Source organism: Podarcis vaucheri, assembly GCF_965113315.1.
Source record: "Podarcis vaucheri genome assembly, chromosome: 11".
NCBI lineage: Eukaryota > Metazoa > Chordata > Lepidosauria > Squamata > Lacertidae > Podarcis > Podarcis vaucheri.
The window spans coordinates 361,747-380,095 of NC_138749.1; the positions used below are offsets into that span (position 1 = coordinate 361,747).

At 54.8% G+C, this 18,349-nt stretch overlaps 1 protein-coding gene across 1 annotated transcript in view; it reads left to right on the plus strand.

Moving 5' to 3' along the window:
- Positions 1-18,349, plus strand: part of NPR2 (natriuretic peptide receptor 2) — a 42,972-nt gene that overhangs the window by 22,194 nt on the left and 2,429 nt on the right. The window contains exons 2-17 of the mRNA XM_082241835.1: positions 770-972; positions 2,081-2,194; positions 6,980-7,115; positions 8,677-8,771; positions 9,007-9,133; positions 9,381-9,465; positions 10,912-11,032; positions 11,264-11,338; positions 11,460-11,537; positions 13,092-13,196; positions 13,380-13,451; positions 13,844-14,003; positions 14,188-14,349; positions 15,183-15,351; positions 16,054-16,200; positions 17,109-17,232. Coding sequence (XP_082097961.1) covers positions 770-972; positions 2,081-2,194; positions 6,980-7,115; positions 8,677-8,771; positions 9,007-9,133; positions 9,381-9,465; positions 10,912-11,032; positions 11,264-11,338; positions 11,460-11,537; positions 13,092-13,196; positions 13,380-13,451; positions 13,844-14,003; positions 14,188-14,349; positions 15,183-15,351; positions 16,054-16,200; positions 17,109-17,232 — 1,973 coding nt within the window. The remainder of the gene's footprint in view (positions 1-769; positions 973-2,080; positions 2,195-6,979; positions 7,116-8,676; positions 8,772-9,006; positions 9,134-9,380; positions 9,466-10,911; positions 11,033-11,263; positions 11,339-11,459; positions 11,538-13,091; positions 13,197-13,379; positions 13,452-13,843; positions 14,004-14,187; positions 14,350-15,182; positions 15,352-16,053; positions 16,201-17,108; positions 17,233-18,349) is intronic.

The window sequence follows — 18,349 nt, forward strand, 5'->3', positions numbered from 1 at the left end:
GTCCTTGCACCATGCTGCGCTGGTTTAGCACAGTGCGTGGGGACTCTCCGAGCGGGAGGCTCGGTTCGGGGGGGGGCTCATGGGCAGGTTAAATGACCCCCGTGGGCCGCAGCTTGCCTACCCCTGCTTTAATCCTTTCCTCCTTTTCAAGGCTGGCAGATCACTTTCACCTGGTGAGGTGTGCCTTTGTTCCTTTTGCGTGTGTCTTTGAGACGCCTGTGTCCCTCTTTGGCAAGAGAGGGCTTGTCTCTGCAGGGATCTAGTTCCGTTCCACCTTAAAAGGGTACAGGCATGACTGCTGTGTGTCACATGCCTGTTTACTTCCAGCATAGATCTGCTGGGAACTTCCGTTTGTATATTGCTTTTGCTTTTAGCTGTTTTGCTGGAGACGAAGGGAAGCAGACATGTTTATTCCTTTGTTCCTGAATTATGCTGAATAAATGCTGTAAATATGCTTACACATTTCTCTGTCTGCCACTTCTGCTGTGAGAAGATTTATTCACTCTGCTGACAGAGCATGCACGGGTCTCTAAACATATCGGAGGCTCGTGTCGCTAATAGATGCTGTTCCAAGGGAGACTGGTGATTGTCCGGCTGCCGGCCGGTGGCTGGAGCCAGGTGGGGGCCTGGCTGATGCCCCCGTCTCCCCAGCAGTCTTCCAGGCGTCCATCCTGCCTGTGCCTGCCTTGTGTTTTGGGGGCGTCTCCTGGGGACAGGGCTCCCCCTGCCTCTGCCTGAGCCCCCTCCCTCTGTGCTCTTCCTCCCTCAGTCATCTACATCTGTGGGCCGCTGGAGATGCTGCACCAGATCCTGCGCCTGGCGCATTACGAGAGCATGACCCTGGGAGACTACGTCTTCTTCTACGTGGACGTCTTTGGAGAGAGCCTGCGAGCCGAGGGCAACCGGGAAGCGGGCAAGCCCTGGCAGAGCAAGGAGGGTCAGGACCCAGGAGGCCTCCAGGAGGCCTTCCGAGTAAGTCCAGCAGCGGGGGGGACGGGGACGGGACGACCAAAGAATCATAGAGTTGGAAGGGACACCCTGAGGACCATCTAGTCCAACCCCCTACAAGAAGATGTAGGGCATGATGAAGGCTGGTCCTGGGGCTTCAGAGGCTGCTCAGGAGGGAGCCCAATGGGCGCATCAGATGATATGACTTAATCTTAAAGACAAGAGCACCTCTGAGAAGGCACAGAGGGCTCTCTTCCTGGTGCTCTAAGCAAGGCCAGCTGTCTTCTGCTGCCTATCTGCAATTTTGGACCAGTATGAAGCACATAAGCAGCACACAAAACACTACCATTCTACATTCTAAATCTTATATTAATAATATCAACGATGATAAGTTTGATCAAATGAAATGTCAGTGATGTTACATCTTCGTTGACAGCGGCATCGGATCGTTGATATCTAGCCCTTGAGCGTCACATCCCCGACACTTCGTTTGATCAAACTTACCTTTGTTGATATCTACAGGAGCCTGGCTAAAGGAACTTTAAAGACTGAATCTTCCTTTTGGACACAATTTGAATGAGTTTTCTGTTTGTGGCTTTTGTAGTAGATTTTGTACCTTGTTCTCTCAATTTTTGGACTATAAATATAAGATTTAGAAAGTGGAATGGTTTGGTAGTGTTTTGTGTGCCGCTTGCTTCATCCTGGTCTATAACGAGAATTGGCAGGCCTAGGTTCATTTCTTCAGCATCTGCAATTTTGGGCAGAGCTTTTGGGGTGAGTCAAGAAGACTGGTCCAGCCTGGCCCTCCAGACTGCAGGTACTTTGGGCTGGTCAGGTTCAGTTGGGCACCTTCACTGAGGGTGAGAAGGCAGCTGGGGGCGCAGTTTTCCTAAGGAGCTGAGGGGGGGAGGAAGGCCTGGCCTGGCCTGGAGCTGGAGCCGGAGCTGGCAGGGCCATGTCCCGTGCTGATTCCTCATGGGCACCTCTGTATAGGGTGACCGGGTGCCAGAGGTTGGGTGGCCATCCATCATGGATGCTTTAGCTGCAATTCCTGCATCACAGGGGGTTGGACTAGATGACCCCTGGGGTCCCTTCCAACTCCGCCATTCACACCCCCTTGCCTCTCTTGCAGACGGTGCTGGTGATCACCTACCATGAGCCCCAGAACCCAGAATACCAGAGTTTCCAGAGCCAGCTGATCCTTCGTGCCCGGAGGGAGTCCAACGTGGAGCTCAATGACTCGCTGGTAAGTCCCTGTCCCTGTTGCGTCCCCCCAGCCCCCCCTCTGGAGGAGAGACAAGCCCACACTGTGGGGCCAGAGGCTTTTTCCCTGGCCAGGGGGCTGGGGTTGGGGGCTGCTGGAGGGGGGCACCGAGGGACTGGCTTCAGAGCAGGGGGCAGGCAGGCACTCCCCGTGGTCTGGGCTTTGAGGTGAGGGCCTTTCCCAGGCTGAGGGGAGATGTTCCAAACGGGGAGCCAAAGATGAGGAGAAAGAGGGTGCTGTGGGTTTGTGGCTGCTCTTCTTTACCCTGGGCAAGCAGAAGAGGCAGCAGAGGCAGGTGGCTCCAGCGTCTGTGGCAGAAGGACCAGGCAGGCGCCACTTAGCATTGAGTGGGTCACAGGGCAGCCGTGAAAGGGATTTCTGGGAGGGACCCCCCAGGCGCTGAGAGGCATCTGCTCCCTCCAGGGAGGGTGAGCTCAATGTTCCCCAGCCAAGATGCTGGTAATGGGCCTTCAGAGACAGAGGGGAGCCAGTCGAGGGGGCAAAGGGAGCAGATGGGGCCGTGTAGTGTAACGCCCCCAAGCATTATTACTGTATTTTTAGAATGGGTTAGTCGCCTTATGCAAAAAAAAGAAATGTCTCAAAGCAATTTGACAGCAAAATAAAATGCAAACAGACAGAAAAGTGAATGGAAAGCCAAATGATGTCATTTAAAAGGACGTGTTCTCCTGGGGATCTTCAATTGATCCAGGCCTGAGACCCAGCCTGCACCAAGGGATCCCCCTTTGCACATTCAAGCTTGATTTATACAGTATCAATCCTAAAGTGATAATTCCATTGTTCCATTAGTATTATTGCTAAGTGATTTTTGCACTCGTTCTTAGCTGAAAGGCTAAAAAGACTCTGGAAATCAGTGGTTCTGAGCAATCTCTCTCTTTCTCTCTGTAAATTAAAACTTAAACCTCCTGACCCACATGTGTAGGAGAAATAGGAAAGCAAACAGGCTGTGAAGCCCTTTTAGCAGAGTATAAACACTTATGTGCTGTTGCAGCTTACCGGAAGCTATGAATTAGGCAATTATCCTTGTTTATTTGTGGTCTACTGACCTTCCCTTTTTTTGTCCTTGTTGCTAAGAATGAACCACACATTTTAGTAAGATAAACTTATAAGGTTTACTTACATTTCAATGCAGGCAGCAAATACATCAAAGTCGTATGCAGGTGAAAATACTGCTATGTTACAAAATACAAACTTAGTTTCCAAAATGGAGTCTGGGTTCTGATTGGGGCCCAGGCGTGTACATCTGCTCACATTGCTGGCTTGAAAGGAGAGAGAGAGAGAGAGAGAGAGAGAGCACGAGAGAGAGCTCAGGCAGGGAGGAAGTAGATAAGATTATCTCCTCGGTTAGAAATTTCTGCAAAAACATTAAGGAAGTAACCTCAAACAGCCCCTTCTATATTGATTCAGGAACTCTATGCGTGCCAGACCCTCATGTGCCTGTCTGGCAATCATGTATTTGTGATTTTGACTGGAAATGCCACAAATAGGAGAATGTGTCCCAGCCCAGATGCCATCTGTGGCCTTAGCTGGTGTCCCACATGGCAGTAACAGCCAGGCCCATGTAGAGGGTGGCAGGGGGGAACACAGTCCTCCCTACTGCTACGTCGGCTGTGCCCCCAAGCCATCATATGTACCTGGACCAGTTGCTCTGTCATTTTATTTTAACCCGGCTCCTGTCCCAGGCCTCAGTGTAGTGTAGTGGTTAAGAGCGGCAGTCTCGTAATCTGGGGAACCGGGTTCGCGTCTCCGCTCCCCCACATGCAGCTGCTGGGTGACCTTGGGCCAGTCACACTTCTCTGAAGTCTCTCAGCCCCACTCACCCCACTGAGTGTTTGTTGTGGGGGAGGAAGGGAAAGGAGAATGTCAGCCGCTTTGAGACTCCTTAAAGGGGGTGAAAGGCGGGATATCAAATCCAAACTCTTCTTCTTCTTCTCAGACTAGCTCTGTGTAGGTCTGGCAACAGCCTTGCTGTGCTCCGCCAGGGATGCCCTCGCAAGCCCCCCTCCCCATAGCTTCTGACCCACCGACTGAATCCTGTGTGCTGCAAAGTGCTCATCCAGCAGAGTCTGGGGAGCTCAAGCACTCGGGGCTCAGAGCCCCTTCCCCAACTCGACAGGCATCTTGGAAACCTCAGAGAAAGGAAGCCTCTGGGGTGGAGGTGGGCGGCTGCAGTGACCAGGCTTCCTGTGAGCAGAGTCTGCCCTTGTGGTCAGCGGCAGAACCTGCTCTCAAGGAGCCCTCCGTGTCGCAAAAGGGGACAAATGTCTTCCTGTGTTCTTGCCGGCCAGCGTGACCTGTGAGTTTCTGGGGACGCCTGCATTCATAGTTTAATAGAATTGTATAGTTGGAAGGGGTGTCGGGGGTCATCTAGTCCAGCCCCTGCAATGCAGGAATTGATATCCTTAATTAAAAAAAAAAAATCATGTTATTAATATTGCTATGTTATCAGTGCTTCATGAGGGTTTTCCCCAGAGTCAGTATGGCTTAAGGAATTTATTTCCAATGGAAATTCCAAACCAACCAAAATAATTGGGGGACGGAGATGTGAGTCACTTCCCAATGAGGAGAAACTAAAAGTGTTTTGGGCTTTGGGGTTTAGAAAGAAGGAAGCAGGACAAGATGAGAGGTGTTTATGTAACTCAGCCCAGTGTGGGGAGGTGGGGGCTTTCTGCCTGCCCGCCCTCCTGGGAAGCCCAGAACTCAGCTCTCCCTCAGAGATGCTCCTCCCAGCATCTTGGTGTGGTTTCTTCCTGTGCGCAGGAGGAGAGTCACCGGCTGGCTGGGGGTCCCTGAGTCCCTGGGACTGGGGGTGAATTGAACCAAGGTCTGCCCCCTTTGGCCACACTTTCCATGCCTTGCAAAGGGGTCCTGGGGTGGGCAGCCCTTCCCTCTCCCTGTCCACTCATGTACCAGGATGAACGTTGTTGTTGTTGTTGCATTTATATGCATCTCACAGCTTGTGCGGGATAGGTGATTGGCTGGTGGCTCTGGGAGCCTTCCCATCATGTGACTGGAAAGAGAAAAGGGGAGCAGCTGGTTGTGAATGGGCTTGCGGGGGGGGGTGCTCCTCCTCCTCCTCTCTTTTCCCATGAGTGGCAATGGGTGCCAAGTGTTGGGCTGCTGGTCCTGATGGCTCTGCCCTGTCTCCAGAATCAGAGGCTGCAATGTTTCCAAACGCCCCGTGGCTGGAAGCTCTCGGCCTCCAATCCTGCAATCCTGCTGCATCTGGTCAGTCCCTGCGAAAACAGGATGCTGAGCTCGATGGGCTGCTGGTCGGATCCAGCACCTCCTCTCCTGTTCTTGTGGTGGGGGAGGCGATGACGAGAGTCCTGATCTGGGACAGGATGTTGCAAGCTTGATCAAGATCAGCTGCAGAGAGGACGAGAGTCTGGAGAGCCTCTTTCTCCCGCCTGCCCTGGAAGATGGAGAGGGACCTCTGTGCCAGATGCAGGGACACAAAGCCCACCCTTCTTGGGGTGAGGAGCTGAGTCCTTCCCTCCCCGTCCCCGGAAGGTGTTTGGGGAGGAAGGGAAGCTCTCCTCCCCAAGGTGTGTGCCTGGCGGGGAGACCTCAGAGCTCGGCCAAGCCAGGCCCATCTGCACCCATCTTTGGTGACAGGAAGCTGCCCCCCCGCCCCCCACCCCGCTGTTCCTATTTCCAGGCTTCCTCTCCTCCCTCCCCCGCCTGCCTCCCCAGGGAATTCCTGAGAACCAAGTCAGAATCCAAGGAGGTCCCCCGCTCTGCCAGGGAGCTTGCTGCTTGACCCGTGACCCTCTCTTGGACTGACCCACCTGGCAGGGTGGCTGTGAGGAGAGCATGGGGCACCCCCCTGCCCATTGTTGCAGCCACGGGGTTCTGGGAGGAGGAAGGCAAGGGGAGAAATAAATAGGGAGGCTAAGAGGAGTCAGAGGAAGAAAAGTGGGATGCCATCAGCTACACAAAGAGGCAGTGTTAGAAACTCAGATATATAATCTAGGTGTCAAATGGCTCCTTAAAGCAGGGTTATGGTTGCCAAAATGGAATATCTGACAAGGCTGTGGGAATGTTCAGGGAGGTGGGAGAGGATATATTGTTTATTAATATCCTTCCTAACTTGGGCTAGCAAGTTCCTTTACTTAGCAGAGTTTCACATTCCCCTTTTAAAATCACAGGGGGTAGCTGGTTGCAGGCTTGTGTAAGCCTCTCCCTATTAGGTTCCTGGTGAGTTCCCTTAGATCCCTCTTAAAAGAATAAACATGCCGCAATCTTGTGTAAAGTATATATAAGAAGTTTACTCACATTCAGTTCACGGTTGAATCCCTGAAGGCAGACTTAGTTACAAAGTATATACATGTGGATCTGCCCCATATGGGGGTTAATCCCAGTGACTGCAGACTGGCAGCCACTGCAGTTCACACGACAAAAGGAAGACGGAAAAGAGGGAGCTTTTGCTTTTGTTACCTGCACAGGTAAGGTCACACCGACCTCTAGTCATATGCAAAAGGAAGTATGTCCCAGCCCAGGAGGAAACAGGAAGTCCCGACTGGCTGGACCAAACATCCCCTTGCATGTCCACTCTAGGAAAACAAGGAATGTTGTACTTGACTGCTACGTATGTAGCACATCCCACAAAGGCTGGTGGTGGCCGTGATGAGAGTGTCCATCTGCCTCCTGGCTGGGCCTGGTATCTGCCTCTGCTTGTGGGCCTGCAGATCCTGCCTTCAATCCCACCCACACCCTGTTTCCTTTCTCTCTGTCCCCCCATGGCAGAAGAACCTTGTGGCTGGATGCTTCCACGACGGGCTCCTCCTCTACGCCATGGCCCTGAACGAGACGCTGCAAGAGGGCGGCACCAAGCGCAACACCAGCCGCATCCTGGAGAAGATGAAAGGGCGCAAGTTCCAGGGTAACTGGGCGCTGGAGGCCGGTGGGGCAGGGGGGGGGGCTGTGGGAGGCAGCTGGCAGGTGGCCTGAGCCAGGACAAGGCAGGCAGGGGGGGGGGGCTCTCATGCTCAGAATGGATCCCCAGAGCATGAGGATGTGGGAAGGTTCAGGGTGGCAGGAGAGGATCTATTGTTTATTAATATCCTTCCTAACTTGTGCTAGCAAGTTCCTTCACTTAGCAGAGTGCATTCCCCTTTACACAGCAAAAAGCTAGTTGCAAACTCATGTGAGTTCCTTAAGACAATATGGAATTCAGTCTGGCTTGTCCAGATTGAAATGTGTCCTAATATTTTCCTGGTAAGACCCCTTGAATCCCTCCTGAAAGAATAAAGACACCACAGTCTTATTCATAAGCAACAAAAAGAAAGTTTACTCACGATCAGGCAGAGGACAGTGTGATCCCTGAAGGCAGGTGTAAGGCTTAAAGTTACATACAAACAGGTTTACCCCATAAGGGAGATTTACCTAGTGACTGCAGGTAGCAGTCTAGCAGTTCACAGGACAAAAAGAGGAAACAGGGAGGTGTGCTGTGTGACTCGTCCTTTTGTTACCTGGACAGGTGAGGTCACGCCCACCTTTTATCACATGCAAGGAAGGATGCTCCAGCCAGGAGGAAGAGGAAGTTTCAACTGGCTGGACCAAACATTCCCTTACATGTCTCCTCTAGCATTGCAAGGAATGTTGTACTTGACTGCTCCCAGTGGACTGCATCCCACAGATGACAAGGCAGGAGGCCATCTCTTCCTCCTCCTCCTCCTCCTCCTCCTCCTCGCCCTCCATGTGTCATGAGCAGCAATGGGGGTCAAGTGAGGCGACTCTGCTCTGCCTCCATGATCAGAGGCAGTTCCTGGAAACCACAGGAATGGAAGCGTAGAACGGTAGAGCTGAAGGGGACCCCAAGGGTCATTTAGTCCAACCCCATGCAATGCAGGGATCACAAAGGAAGCCTCCTTGTCAGACGGCCCTCCAGCCTCTGCTTGGAAACCTCCCAGAAAGGAGAGTCCCCTGGGGCATCAGGCTGGCCATTGTGAGAACAGGGGGCTGGACGGGATGGGCTTCCTGTGCCTGATTCAGGGGGATCTCCTTACACTCTTATTGTGGTAAGAAAATAGATCACCGTGACCCATGTGTGAAGGGGAAATTTTAAAAAACCAGCTGGATACCTGGATTCAAAACATGGGGCTTTACACACTTTACCCACAAATTCCAAGGTCTGATTCGTGATTATTCTGGGCAGCAACAAGAAGAACACAGGTAGAAAAGTCTTGGGTAAAAAATACAGATGGCTTCAAATACATGCTCTAAGCTTGGAGCACATGGCGAGAAGAGAATGTGAGGGACAGGAAGAGAAGGCTTCACTTCCTCTCTCTCTCCAGTGAAAAGGGGGCGTGACCCACCTGAGTCTAGGAACTCAGCTCTGTGGTCTTAACCCTTTTCTGCACTAGTTAGCACTCGGGCATAGGTGTGTTTGACTGCCCCCCACATATAGCCTTCTCTCTTTCCTGCCCTCCTCCTGCCCACAGGAGTCACTGGGACAGTCAGCATGGATGACAACAACGACCGCGACACAGACTTCAACCTGTGGGCCATGGCAGACGTGGAGAGTGGCAAATTCCAGGTGTGAGCGGGAGCAAACAAGCAGTGTGGAGAGGGGGACCCCGGAGTGGGTCGGGGATGGAAGGCGAACCAAACAGGCGCCAGGGAGGAGAAGGGCTGGATCGGGTCCTCAGTTTGGAATGCCTGCCCTTGGGCTGCCCCAGGGCGAGAGGGGGCTGGGGCCCCACATGGGTGTGTTGGAGCGAGGCAGGGACCCTCTGCCCTCGTGAGCCAAACTCTTCCCCCTCTCCCCACAGGTAGTGGGGCACTATGTGGGAGCAGAGAAGCAGATGAACTGGCTGGGAGCCATCCCCTGGGTGAAGGGGGCACCGCCGCTGGACAACCCCCCCTGCTTTGACATGGACGACCCCTCCTGTGACAAAAGTGGGTGCATCTGGTCCCCCGAGGGTTGGCCCTCCCACCTCATTGCACCCCAAGCCTGAGGGTGGGGGCGGCCACCTCTCACCTTCCTTTGCTGCCCCTTTTGCCACCCCCCAGATAGGCAGCATTGCCCCTCCCCCCTATGTTTCAGCGAGTCCAGCTGGCCAAAGCGGATCTCCCTCCTGAGGCGATTCTGGCCAGGTATGCCAGGATCTTCCCCCCTGGTGCCACTCTGCCCCTGTCCTTGCAGGTCCCCTCAACACCCTGGCCATTGTGGCGCTGGGCGCGGGACTCACCTTCCTCATGTTTGGCGTCTCCAGCTTCCTGATCTTCAGGTGAGTGAGCCCCAGGTGAGAGTCTCCTGGGCCAGGCACCTGGGAAGCTGGGCGGCGGGAACGAGGGAAACCCAAGGTGCGCAGGCAGAGCGCAGTCTGCTGTCAAGGGGCGACAAGGACCCCCCTCCCGACAGGTGGGGCTGAAACACCACAGCTTGGTTCTGTGCCCACCTGGCTTAGCTCAGATGCTTTGGCTCAGCCGAGTGTTTCCACTGCCCCCCCCCCCGCATTCTGGAGCTGCCACAAGTGGGGAGGAGAATCAGAGCCCCAGAGTGATTCTGTGAATCGCACTCGAGCCCTTGCAGCTGCTCAGGACTCTAAACATTGCTCGGCTGATGCCAGCTGGCTCAGTAGCTCTGGACATGCTCTGGGCAAGGGATGCCCCCCACCCCACCCCACCCCGTGACCTTCTCCAAGGACAAGCGGTCTCTCCTTCCCAGCCCTCAGTGTATGCCTGGCCAGACCAACTGGTCCACTCCAATGCCCTGCCAATCCCAGAACATGTGAAAGGATGGCAGAGCACAGAAGGATTCTGAGCATGTACAGAGTGCTTTCAAAATGGCCACTGTGGACCCACAGCCAGGCCTCAGCAACACACCTTCGTTTCTTCTGTGAGTCATCCCAACCCAGCCTCACAACTGGGACTCCAGAGCAGAAAGCAGGACTGTGGGAGACTGAGTGAGGATTAAATCTGTAGATTAAAATTTAAACCACCCACCCCACGTGTGTGGGAGAAAGACAAAAAGCAGAAACACTTCCATGTTTGGCAACTTATTGAATCTTAAGGATTAGTTAGTGATACCTTTTCATTGTGTTCTGCTGACCTTCCCCCTCTCCCCCCCTTTTGCAGAGATGAACCACGTTTCTAGTAAGATAAGCAAAAAAAAGTTTACTTACGTTTCAATGCAGGCAGCAAAGACAACAAAGTAGTAGGCAGAAAAATACTTCTAAGTTACAGTAAAGTAAAAGTTGGTAGTGTCAAAATAGGGAGCTCCAGACACACGTCTGCTTAGCTTGGAAGAATGGTGGGAAGACAGAGTCTCCTCAGGGGCAGAAGGAAGTGCAAGGGACTATCTCCTTGGTTCCAGAATTCCCGACCAGAGGAGGCAACGGAAGCAGCCACACACACAGGATCCTCTCGAGGAAGTTTAGTGACTCTCTGTGTACTAACCCTGTGCTTTAGCAAAACATGCATTTGTGATTTGGCTACAAAGCCTTTTAGCGCTTCTTGGCCTTAGCCAGGACGCCTGAGCAGAGCCTCCATGTTGAAAGGCAGTCTACCTCTGAGTAGGAGAGACAAGCTGTGTGTGTGGTGGCAGCCTGGTGGGCTTCCCAGAGGAGGCATTTTGGGGTGGGGTGGGTGGGGCTCCTTTGAGGGGAAAAGGGAGGCTGGATTTGCAGTGGGCGGGGCTCACCTTGGTCTGACTCCTCCCCCTTCCTCCCCAGGAAGCTGATGCTGGAGAAGGAGCTGGCCAGCATGCTGTGGCGGATCCGCTGGGATGAGCTCCAGTTCGGGAGCTCAGAGCGCTACTACAAGGGGGCTGGGAGCCGCCTCACTCTCTCCCTGGTGGGTCCCGTTGGAGCCCCATGGTCTTCCCAGATTCACCCCCCCCCACTGCCCTGGGGCCCTCCAAGGCCCCCCCTCCTCTGCTCTTCCTTCCTCTCTAGCAGCCATCTCCCCCCTCCCACCCTCCCGCTCTGGCCTGGGCAGCTGCCCAGCTGGCACACACACAGACACAGCTGCGCAGCTTTTGCCATTCAGAAAGGTGACTCTCTGTCTTCTCTCCCCCATCCCAAGCGTGGCTCCAGTTACGGCTCCCTGATGACAGCACATGGCAAATACCAGATTTTCGCCAACACCGGGCTCTTCAAGGTGAGTGTCGTGCTTTTTGGCCCTCCTTCATATCTATTGGGGGCTCACGTTGTGGGGAAAGGTGACGTGGGGGTCCCACGCCTCCCCCTTTCTCCCTCTGACCCCTCTTCTTCTCGGACAGGGGAATGTTGTGGCCATCAAGCACGTCAACAAGAAGAGGATTGAGCTGACCCGCCAGGTCCTCTTCGAGCTGAAACACGTAGGTACCTGCCATGGGGTGGGGGTGGGGGGAGAAGCCAAGCTGGGGTGGGGGGCGACTTGGGGGGGGGCTAGCCTGGCTCCAGCAGGTGTTGAGCCCAGAACCACACCGAGAGCATGTTTGTTGCCTGGGCTGCCGCTGCCGCTTTTGGACTAGGCTGTCTTTAAGCATAAGAACAGAATCACAGAATCATAGCGTTAGAAGGGACCCAGGGGTCATCCATCCCAACCCCCTCCAGTGCAGGAATCTCAAGCATCAAGACATCTGTCACCCATCCTCCACTTTAAAAGCTCCAGTGAAGGAGAGGTCCACAACCTCCCGAGGGGGTCTTGCTGCATGAGGCCAATGGCCTACTCGGTTCAGCACCCTCTTCTCCCCCATACGGACCCAGCAATCAAGACAGACTGCCTCTGGGTCTGGAGGTTCCACAAGAGACCACGAAGAGCCAAAGGGGCCCGTCTGGTCCAGCCTCCCAGGGGCCAACCAAATGCCGCCAGTGGAAACCCTCCAGGAGGACCTGGGCCGTCCCAGAGCAGCCCTCTCCCTTCCCTTGGTTTCCAGCAACTGGAATTCAGACACATTCAGAGGCAGACCATAGCCATCCTGAAGGAATCAGCCAAATCCCTATTTAAATCCCTGTTTAAAGCCATCTTGGTTGGTAGCCATCAGGCCCGGATTGACGTATAAGCTAAACAAGCTATAGATTAAGGCCCCACTTGCCTGGGGGCCCCCAAATTTTTTAAAGGAAAAAAACCTGGATGCACTTTGATAAAATACATATTTTGTTATGTGCAAATGGTTTTAGATAATTATTGGGTCCATAAATTAGCATATAGTATATATATTCAACACAAAAAACAGCAACAATTTGTTTTTGACAAAGGACATCTGGACATAGAAAGGGCCCCATTACCTTCAGCAGCTTAAAGGTAAAGGTAAAGGGACCCTTGGACCATTAGGTCTAGTCGTGACCGACTCTTGGGTTGCGGCGCCCATCTCGCTTTACTGGCCGAGGGAGCCGGCATACAGCTTCCGGGTCATGTGGCCAGCAGGACTAAGCCGCTTCTGGCGAACCAGAGCAGTGCATGGAAACACCATTTGCCTTCCCACTGGAGCGGTACTTATTGATCTACTTGCACTTTGACGTGCTTTCAAACTGCTAGGTTGGCAGGAGCAGGGACCGAGCAACGGGAGCTCACCCCGTCGCTGGGATTCGAACTGCCAACCTTCTGATCGGCAAGCCCTAGGCTCTGTGGATTATCCCACAGCGCCACCCACGTCCCTCTTCAGCAGCTTAGGGCCTCCTCAAACCTAAATCTGGCCCTGGTAGCCATCACTGCCTCCTGCAGAGGAGAGTTCCACAGTTTAGCAATGCAGCCCTCCACTCCTTATATGTGCGCCTGTGGGCAGATGGAGGAGGGAAGGATGGCACCAGGAGACAGGATAAAGGCATGTGCCACGTAAACCAGCCTTTGCCAACCTGGTGTGCTCCTTCGTGGCCATTCTGGGGGCTCTTGGCCGACAGATTTCCTACCTGTCTCTGCCCATCTGCAGATGCGGGACGTGCAGTTCAACCACTTGACGCGCTTCATTGGGGCCTGCATTGACCCGCCCAACATCTGCATTGTGACGGAGTATTGCCCCCGGGGCAGCTTGCAGGTAAGGAAGCACCTGGGCACAGGTGTGTGTCAGTTCCCTGCATGGCTGCAGCCGGGGAAGGAGGGGGAGGTGTGCAGTGCCCTCCCCAACCCCCCAGTGCTGTGGGAGGGGCTGTTTTCAGGCGGGGGCCACACCTAACTGCCGCTCTGCTTCATCTCCCCTCCCTCCGCCCCCCCCCGACAGGACGTCCTGGAGAACGAGAGCATCAACCTGGACTGGATGTTCCGCTATTCGCTCATCAATGACATTGTCAAGGTGGGGGGCTCGGGAGGCGGCAAGAAGAGCCCCACGAGAGCATGAAAAGGGACAGATGGGGCAAATAGCCGCTTTGCGGGGGGCTCCAGCCCCTGCCAGGATGGCACCCCACAGTGGGGCCTCTCTGCCCTCCAGCGCCATCCTGGCTAGCAATGCCAGTATCTTCCAAGCCTTTCCTTGTTTGGGTCCCTCTGCTAAAACCGTCTCCTCTAAGTCCCGCCCCCACATGCTCAATCATTGCAGGAGCTGCTACTCACCCAATCACCTGTATGGGTGGCGGGGCCTGCCCTGACCCTGCACCGCCTGCCTTGGGAGGAGAGTGGGTGCCCCTTGTTGCTTCTGCCCCTCCTGCGGGGCCTTCTCAGCAGCCTCCCCCTCTCTGCCTGACACAGGGCATGGCTTTCCTGCACAACAGCATCATTGGCTACCATGGGAGTCTCAAGTCGTCCAACTGCGTGGTGGACAGTCGCTTCGTTCTCAAGATCACGGATTATGGCCTGGCTAGTTTCCGGCAGAGCACTGAGAGCGAGGGCAACCATGCCCTGTATGCCAGTGAGTGTCCTTCCCACCCTGGCAGCAGGACGTGCTGTCTCCTGCCTTGCCCCTTTTCCTCCAGACCAGCGAGGGCCTTCTCTGCTGCCCTCTCTGGGCTCAGCGAGTGCCCACGCTGCCAGGTTGTGGGAGCCCCTGGCCTCCTGACCCTCCTCCTTTCCTTGATTTCCCCCCTACCTCCCAGAGAAGCTGTGGACAGCCCCAGAGCTGCTGCAAAAGGGGCCTCTGGTCCTCTCCCCACTGGCCATGCAGAAGGCCGACGTCTACAGCTTTGGGATCATCCTTCAGGAGATCGCGCTGCGCAACGGAGCCTTCTACATCGAGGGCATGGACCTCAGCCCCAAGGGTGAGGGGAGAGGGAGAAGGCGAGCCCCACGCCTGGTCCCTTGGGGGGGGGTGGCAGAGGTGGTGATGACAACCGCCACGGGGTCCTTGGGTGTTATCTCATGAGTGGGCAGGAGACCCCTCACAAAGTTGGCCACCCTTGGACCACAGCCCATCCTGGGGCGGGGTGTCCTACTTGGGAGGGGTGCTCCACTTGCCACACCTCAGCATCCCCAGGTATCAGGCGTGACACTTGTCCCAGCAGCTGGGGAGAAAGCCTTCCTGATCTGGGTGGGGGGTCCTCCCCTCGCCCCACCAGGCCTTGTGTTTAGAGGGGACAATGCGCACAGCTCCGCCAATCACAGTGGAGACACGACTGGCGCTTATGCTGGAAGCACATGCGCGTTTCTGGGTGAGCAAAAGAGGATGGGGGCAAGCACTGGCGACCTCTTCTGGGTCTGTCCCGAGACCCCTGCAAAGCCCCCCTTGCTCCACCTGCCTGCTCTTCAGGTCTCCCCACAGGCTCCCTTGGGCTGTGCCCGCCTTTGCGTCCCGGATCAGAGCCTTTGGCCTCGGGAGGAGGAAGGAGCGCGTTCAGCATCACTTGATGGTGATCCCGTCTGTCGCTGCTGCTGCTGCTGACCACCCAGGGTGACCCCTCCCCCGTTTTGTCTCCCCCGCATCTCCCTCCGACACCCGCAGGGTGCTCATCACACCCACATCCTCATTGTCTCCGTGGCCAGTCACCCATTCCGCCCCCCTCACCCGCCCCATAACAGCCTCCCACCAGCCAGCTGTGCCCCCCCTCCACCCGGCCTGCACATTCACTCCCCCCACTCGCCCCCCACCCCGCAGAGATCGTGCAGAAGGTGCGCAACAGCCAGAAGCCCCACTTCCGCCCCACGGTGGACCTGCGGCTGCACAGCGAGGAGCTGGCCCTCCTGATGGAGCGCTGCTGGGCGCAGGATCTGACCGAGCGGCCCGACTTTGCCCAGATCAAGATCTTCATCCGGAGGTTCAACAAGTGGGTGCTGGCTGCATTTTTACTATGGGGGGCAGGCCTTTTGTTGGGGGGGGTACCGTACTTTTCCGTGTATAAGATTAGGATTTTTTTTCTTTTTTCAAATAATTTTTATCAATTTTTCATGAATAACATTGCAATTAATAACATATCAAATCTTGCCACATCATATCCGGCCGGTCCGGAGAAAGTCTTTTATTTTTATTCCTGCGTTTTCTCTGTTGTTTATTCCCAATATCATAGTTCCCCTTCTTATCGTCACAGTCACTGGTATGAGACTTTTCCATCGTGCTTAATGAATCCATATTATGTTGGCATGCAAGAGGAAATATTCTTTTTCTTGTTATTATTCTTCCATTGTTTTTCTGCGCAATCCCCCACTGGAAGGATTTTTTTCTTAAAAAGTTATGTTAAAAATTGGGGGTCGTTTTATACACGGATAGTGTATCCCCCCTCCATTTTCTTAATTTGGAGTCCCCTCCCCCGAAAAGGGGGCGTCTTATACATGGAAAAATACGGTATTTTATTGATGGGGAGGGTGTGAGAGCAAATCACGGGGAAAGGGAGGCAGGTTCGGCTGCTGCAGGAGCATCAGCCCATGTGGGTGGGTGGGGGGAGACCACCCCGATGCTGGAGGAGCCGCCCCCCACCCCGATGTCCCTGTGAAGCAGCCCCTGCCCCCCTCACCCGCACCTCCTGCCGCAGGGAAGGGAGCGCCAGCATCCTGGACAACCTGCTCTCTCGCATGGAGCAGTATGCCAACAACCTGGAGAAGCTGGTGGAGGAGCGCACCCAGGCTTACTTGGAGGAGAAGCGCAAGGCCGAGAACCTACTCTACCAGATCCTCCCCCAGTGAGTCCCTGGGGTGGGTGGGGGGCCCTGGTGGGGGGGGGGGTGGAACGCGGACCCAGCCAGGCAGGCAGAGGTGGCGCCAGGCAAGTGCCAATTCATAGGTATAGATGCTGGATTAGTAAGCCAAGCAGATCTCCATCCAAATCCCCCAAAATAAATCCCTTGGCTAACTGGCACCTTGCCCGCCCGCCCCACTTCCCTTTTCCATTCAGTCCCCCCCCCCATATTACTTAAATTTCCCTAATCAACTGAATTCCGCCAGCCCCCCCCCAATCCGTTACCTTTCAAAGCAGGGGCCATCTTACACTATTCCTCCAAAATATCCTACCCGGTAACCCAGCCTATAAGGGACACGGGTAGCACTGTGGGTTAAACCACAGAGCCTAGGACTTGCCGATCAGAAGGTCGGTGGTTCGAATCCCCGCGACGGGGTGAGCTCCCATTGCTCGGTCCCTGCTCCTGCCAACCTAGCAGTTTGAAAGCACATCAAAGTGCAAGTAGATAAATAGGTACCGCTCCGGCGGGAAGGTAAACGGTGTTTCCATGCGCTGCTCTGGTTTGACAGAAAGCGGCTTAGTCATGCTGGCCACATGACCCGGAAGCTGTCTGTGGACAAATGCCAGCTCCCTTGGCCAGTAAAGCGAGATGAGCGCCGCAACCCCAGAGTCGGCCACGACTGGACCTAACGGTCAGGGGTCCCTTTACCTTTACCTTTAACCCAGGCTGCCCCCCACCCAATTCAGTGGGGAGAAGATCAGGGGCCACCTTGAAGCTGGCCTTCGCCCGCCTGCCTGCTGCACTGAGGGAGAGGCCCACCCCAGAGGCCCACACAGTAATGGGTGCGCAGGGGTTGGGGGTCGGCCAGCGGCTCAGTGACTCACTTTGCGTACCCTCCCCCCCCCCCACAGCTCGGTGGCCGAGCAGCTCAAGCGTGGCGAGACAGTCCAGGCCGAAGCTTTTGACTGCGTGACCATCTACTTCAGCGACATCGTGGGCTTCACCTCCCTGTCGGCCGAAAGCACCCCTATGCAGGTAGCGGGGGCAAGGGAGGCTGGGTTGGGGGCCCCTTGTCCCTGTCCCACTGGGCTGGCTGAGGGGGGGGTGAGCTTGACCCCGCCCACACACCCTGGCCACGCCCCCTCCCAGCAGCAGAGGGAGGCGGTTGGTGTCAGGGGATTGTAGGGCTGGAAGGGGGGGTCAAGGGTCATCCAGTACACCCCCTGAAATGCCAGAGGGCACACCTTGCTTTGACACCTTTGCAGTCCTGTCTTCAGCTTCAGTTAGGGTACCACACTGCTGTGGCAGGTGGCAGGAGTTCATCCTACACTCGAGTAGGACCCTGGCAGAGACACATGCCCAACTGGCATGTTCCCTCTCTCCTGGTCTTTCTTTTGGGGGCTTCAAAAGCTTTCCTCTGCCCAAACATCACAGCGACCGATGCCAACAGACACCGGCACACTTAGGGATCCACAGAGTTTGCGCATCATGCATGACAGACTCTCAGCAACTCAGCATTTTGGCTAATCTACTTTATTTACATATAAACACACACGGAGCACTGCAACATGGCTCCCTCTCTCTCTAGCACCAGACAGCAAAGAGAAAAAGAACAAAGGACAATAGTCCCACTTCACGGAACACAGGAACACAAACATCCTGCCTCCGTCACTTCCCACTTTGTGGAGTCAAAACATACACTGTCATGTGAAAGACAACAATCCCATGACTGCACACATAGAGCAGGAATTCTAACAGCAGGAAGGAAAATGACGTTTCCATGAGCTCTGGCTTCCAACATGGTGTCTCGTTGAGCCAGAAGCGGTTTAGTCCTGCTGACCATGTGACCCAGAAAGCTGTCTGTGGCAAACACCAGCTCCCTGAAAAGCAAGATGAGTGCCGCAACCCGAGTCACCTTTGACTGAACTCAACCATCCAGGGGTCCTTTTCCTTTTCCCTTTACCACACGTTGCCTCCCTTGGATCAGGTGTAAAGGGAAAATGCCTTGGGAGGTGATAGACCCTCCTTCAAGAGTTTGGGTGGGCACCTGCCAGGGGTTCTTCAGCTTTGAGTCCTGGGGGTTAGGCTAGAGGACCTCTGGGGTCCCTTCCAGCCCTAAATTGATTTTTGAATTCTGAATGTATTATTATTC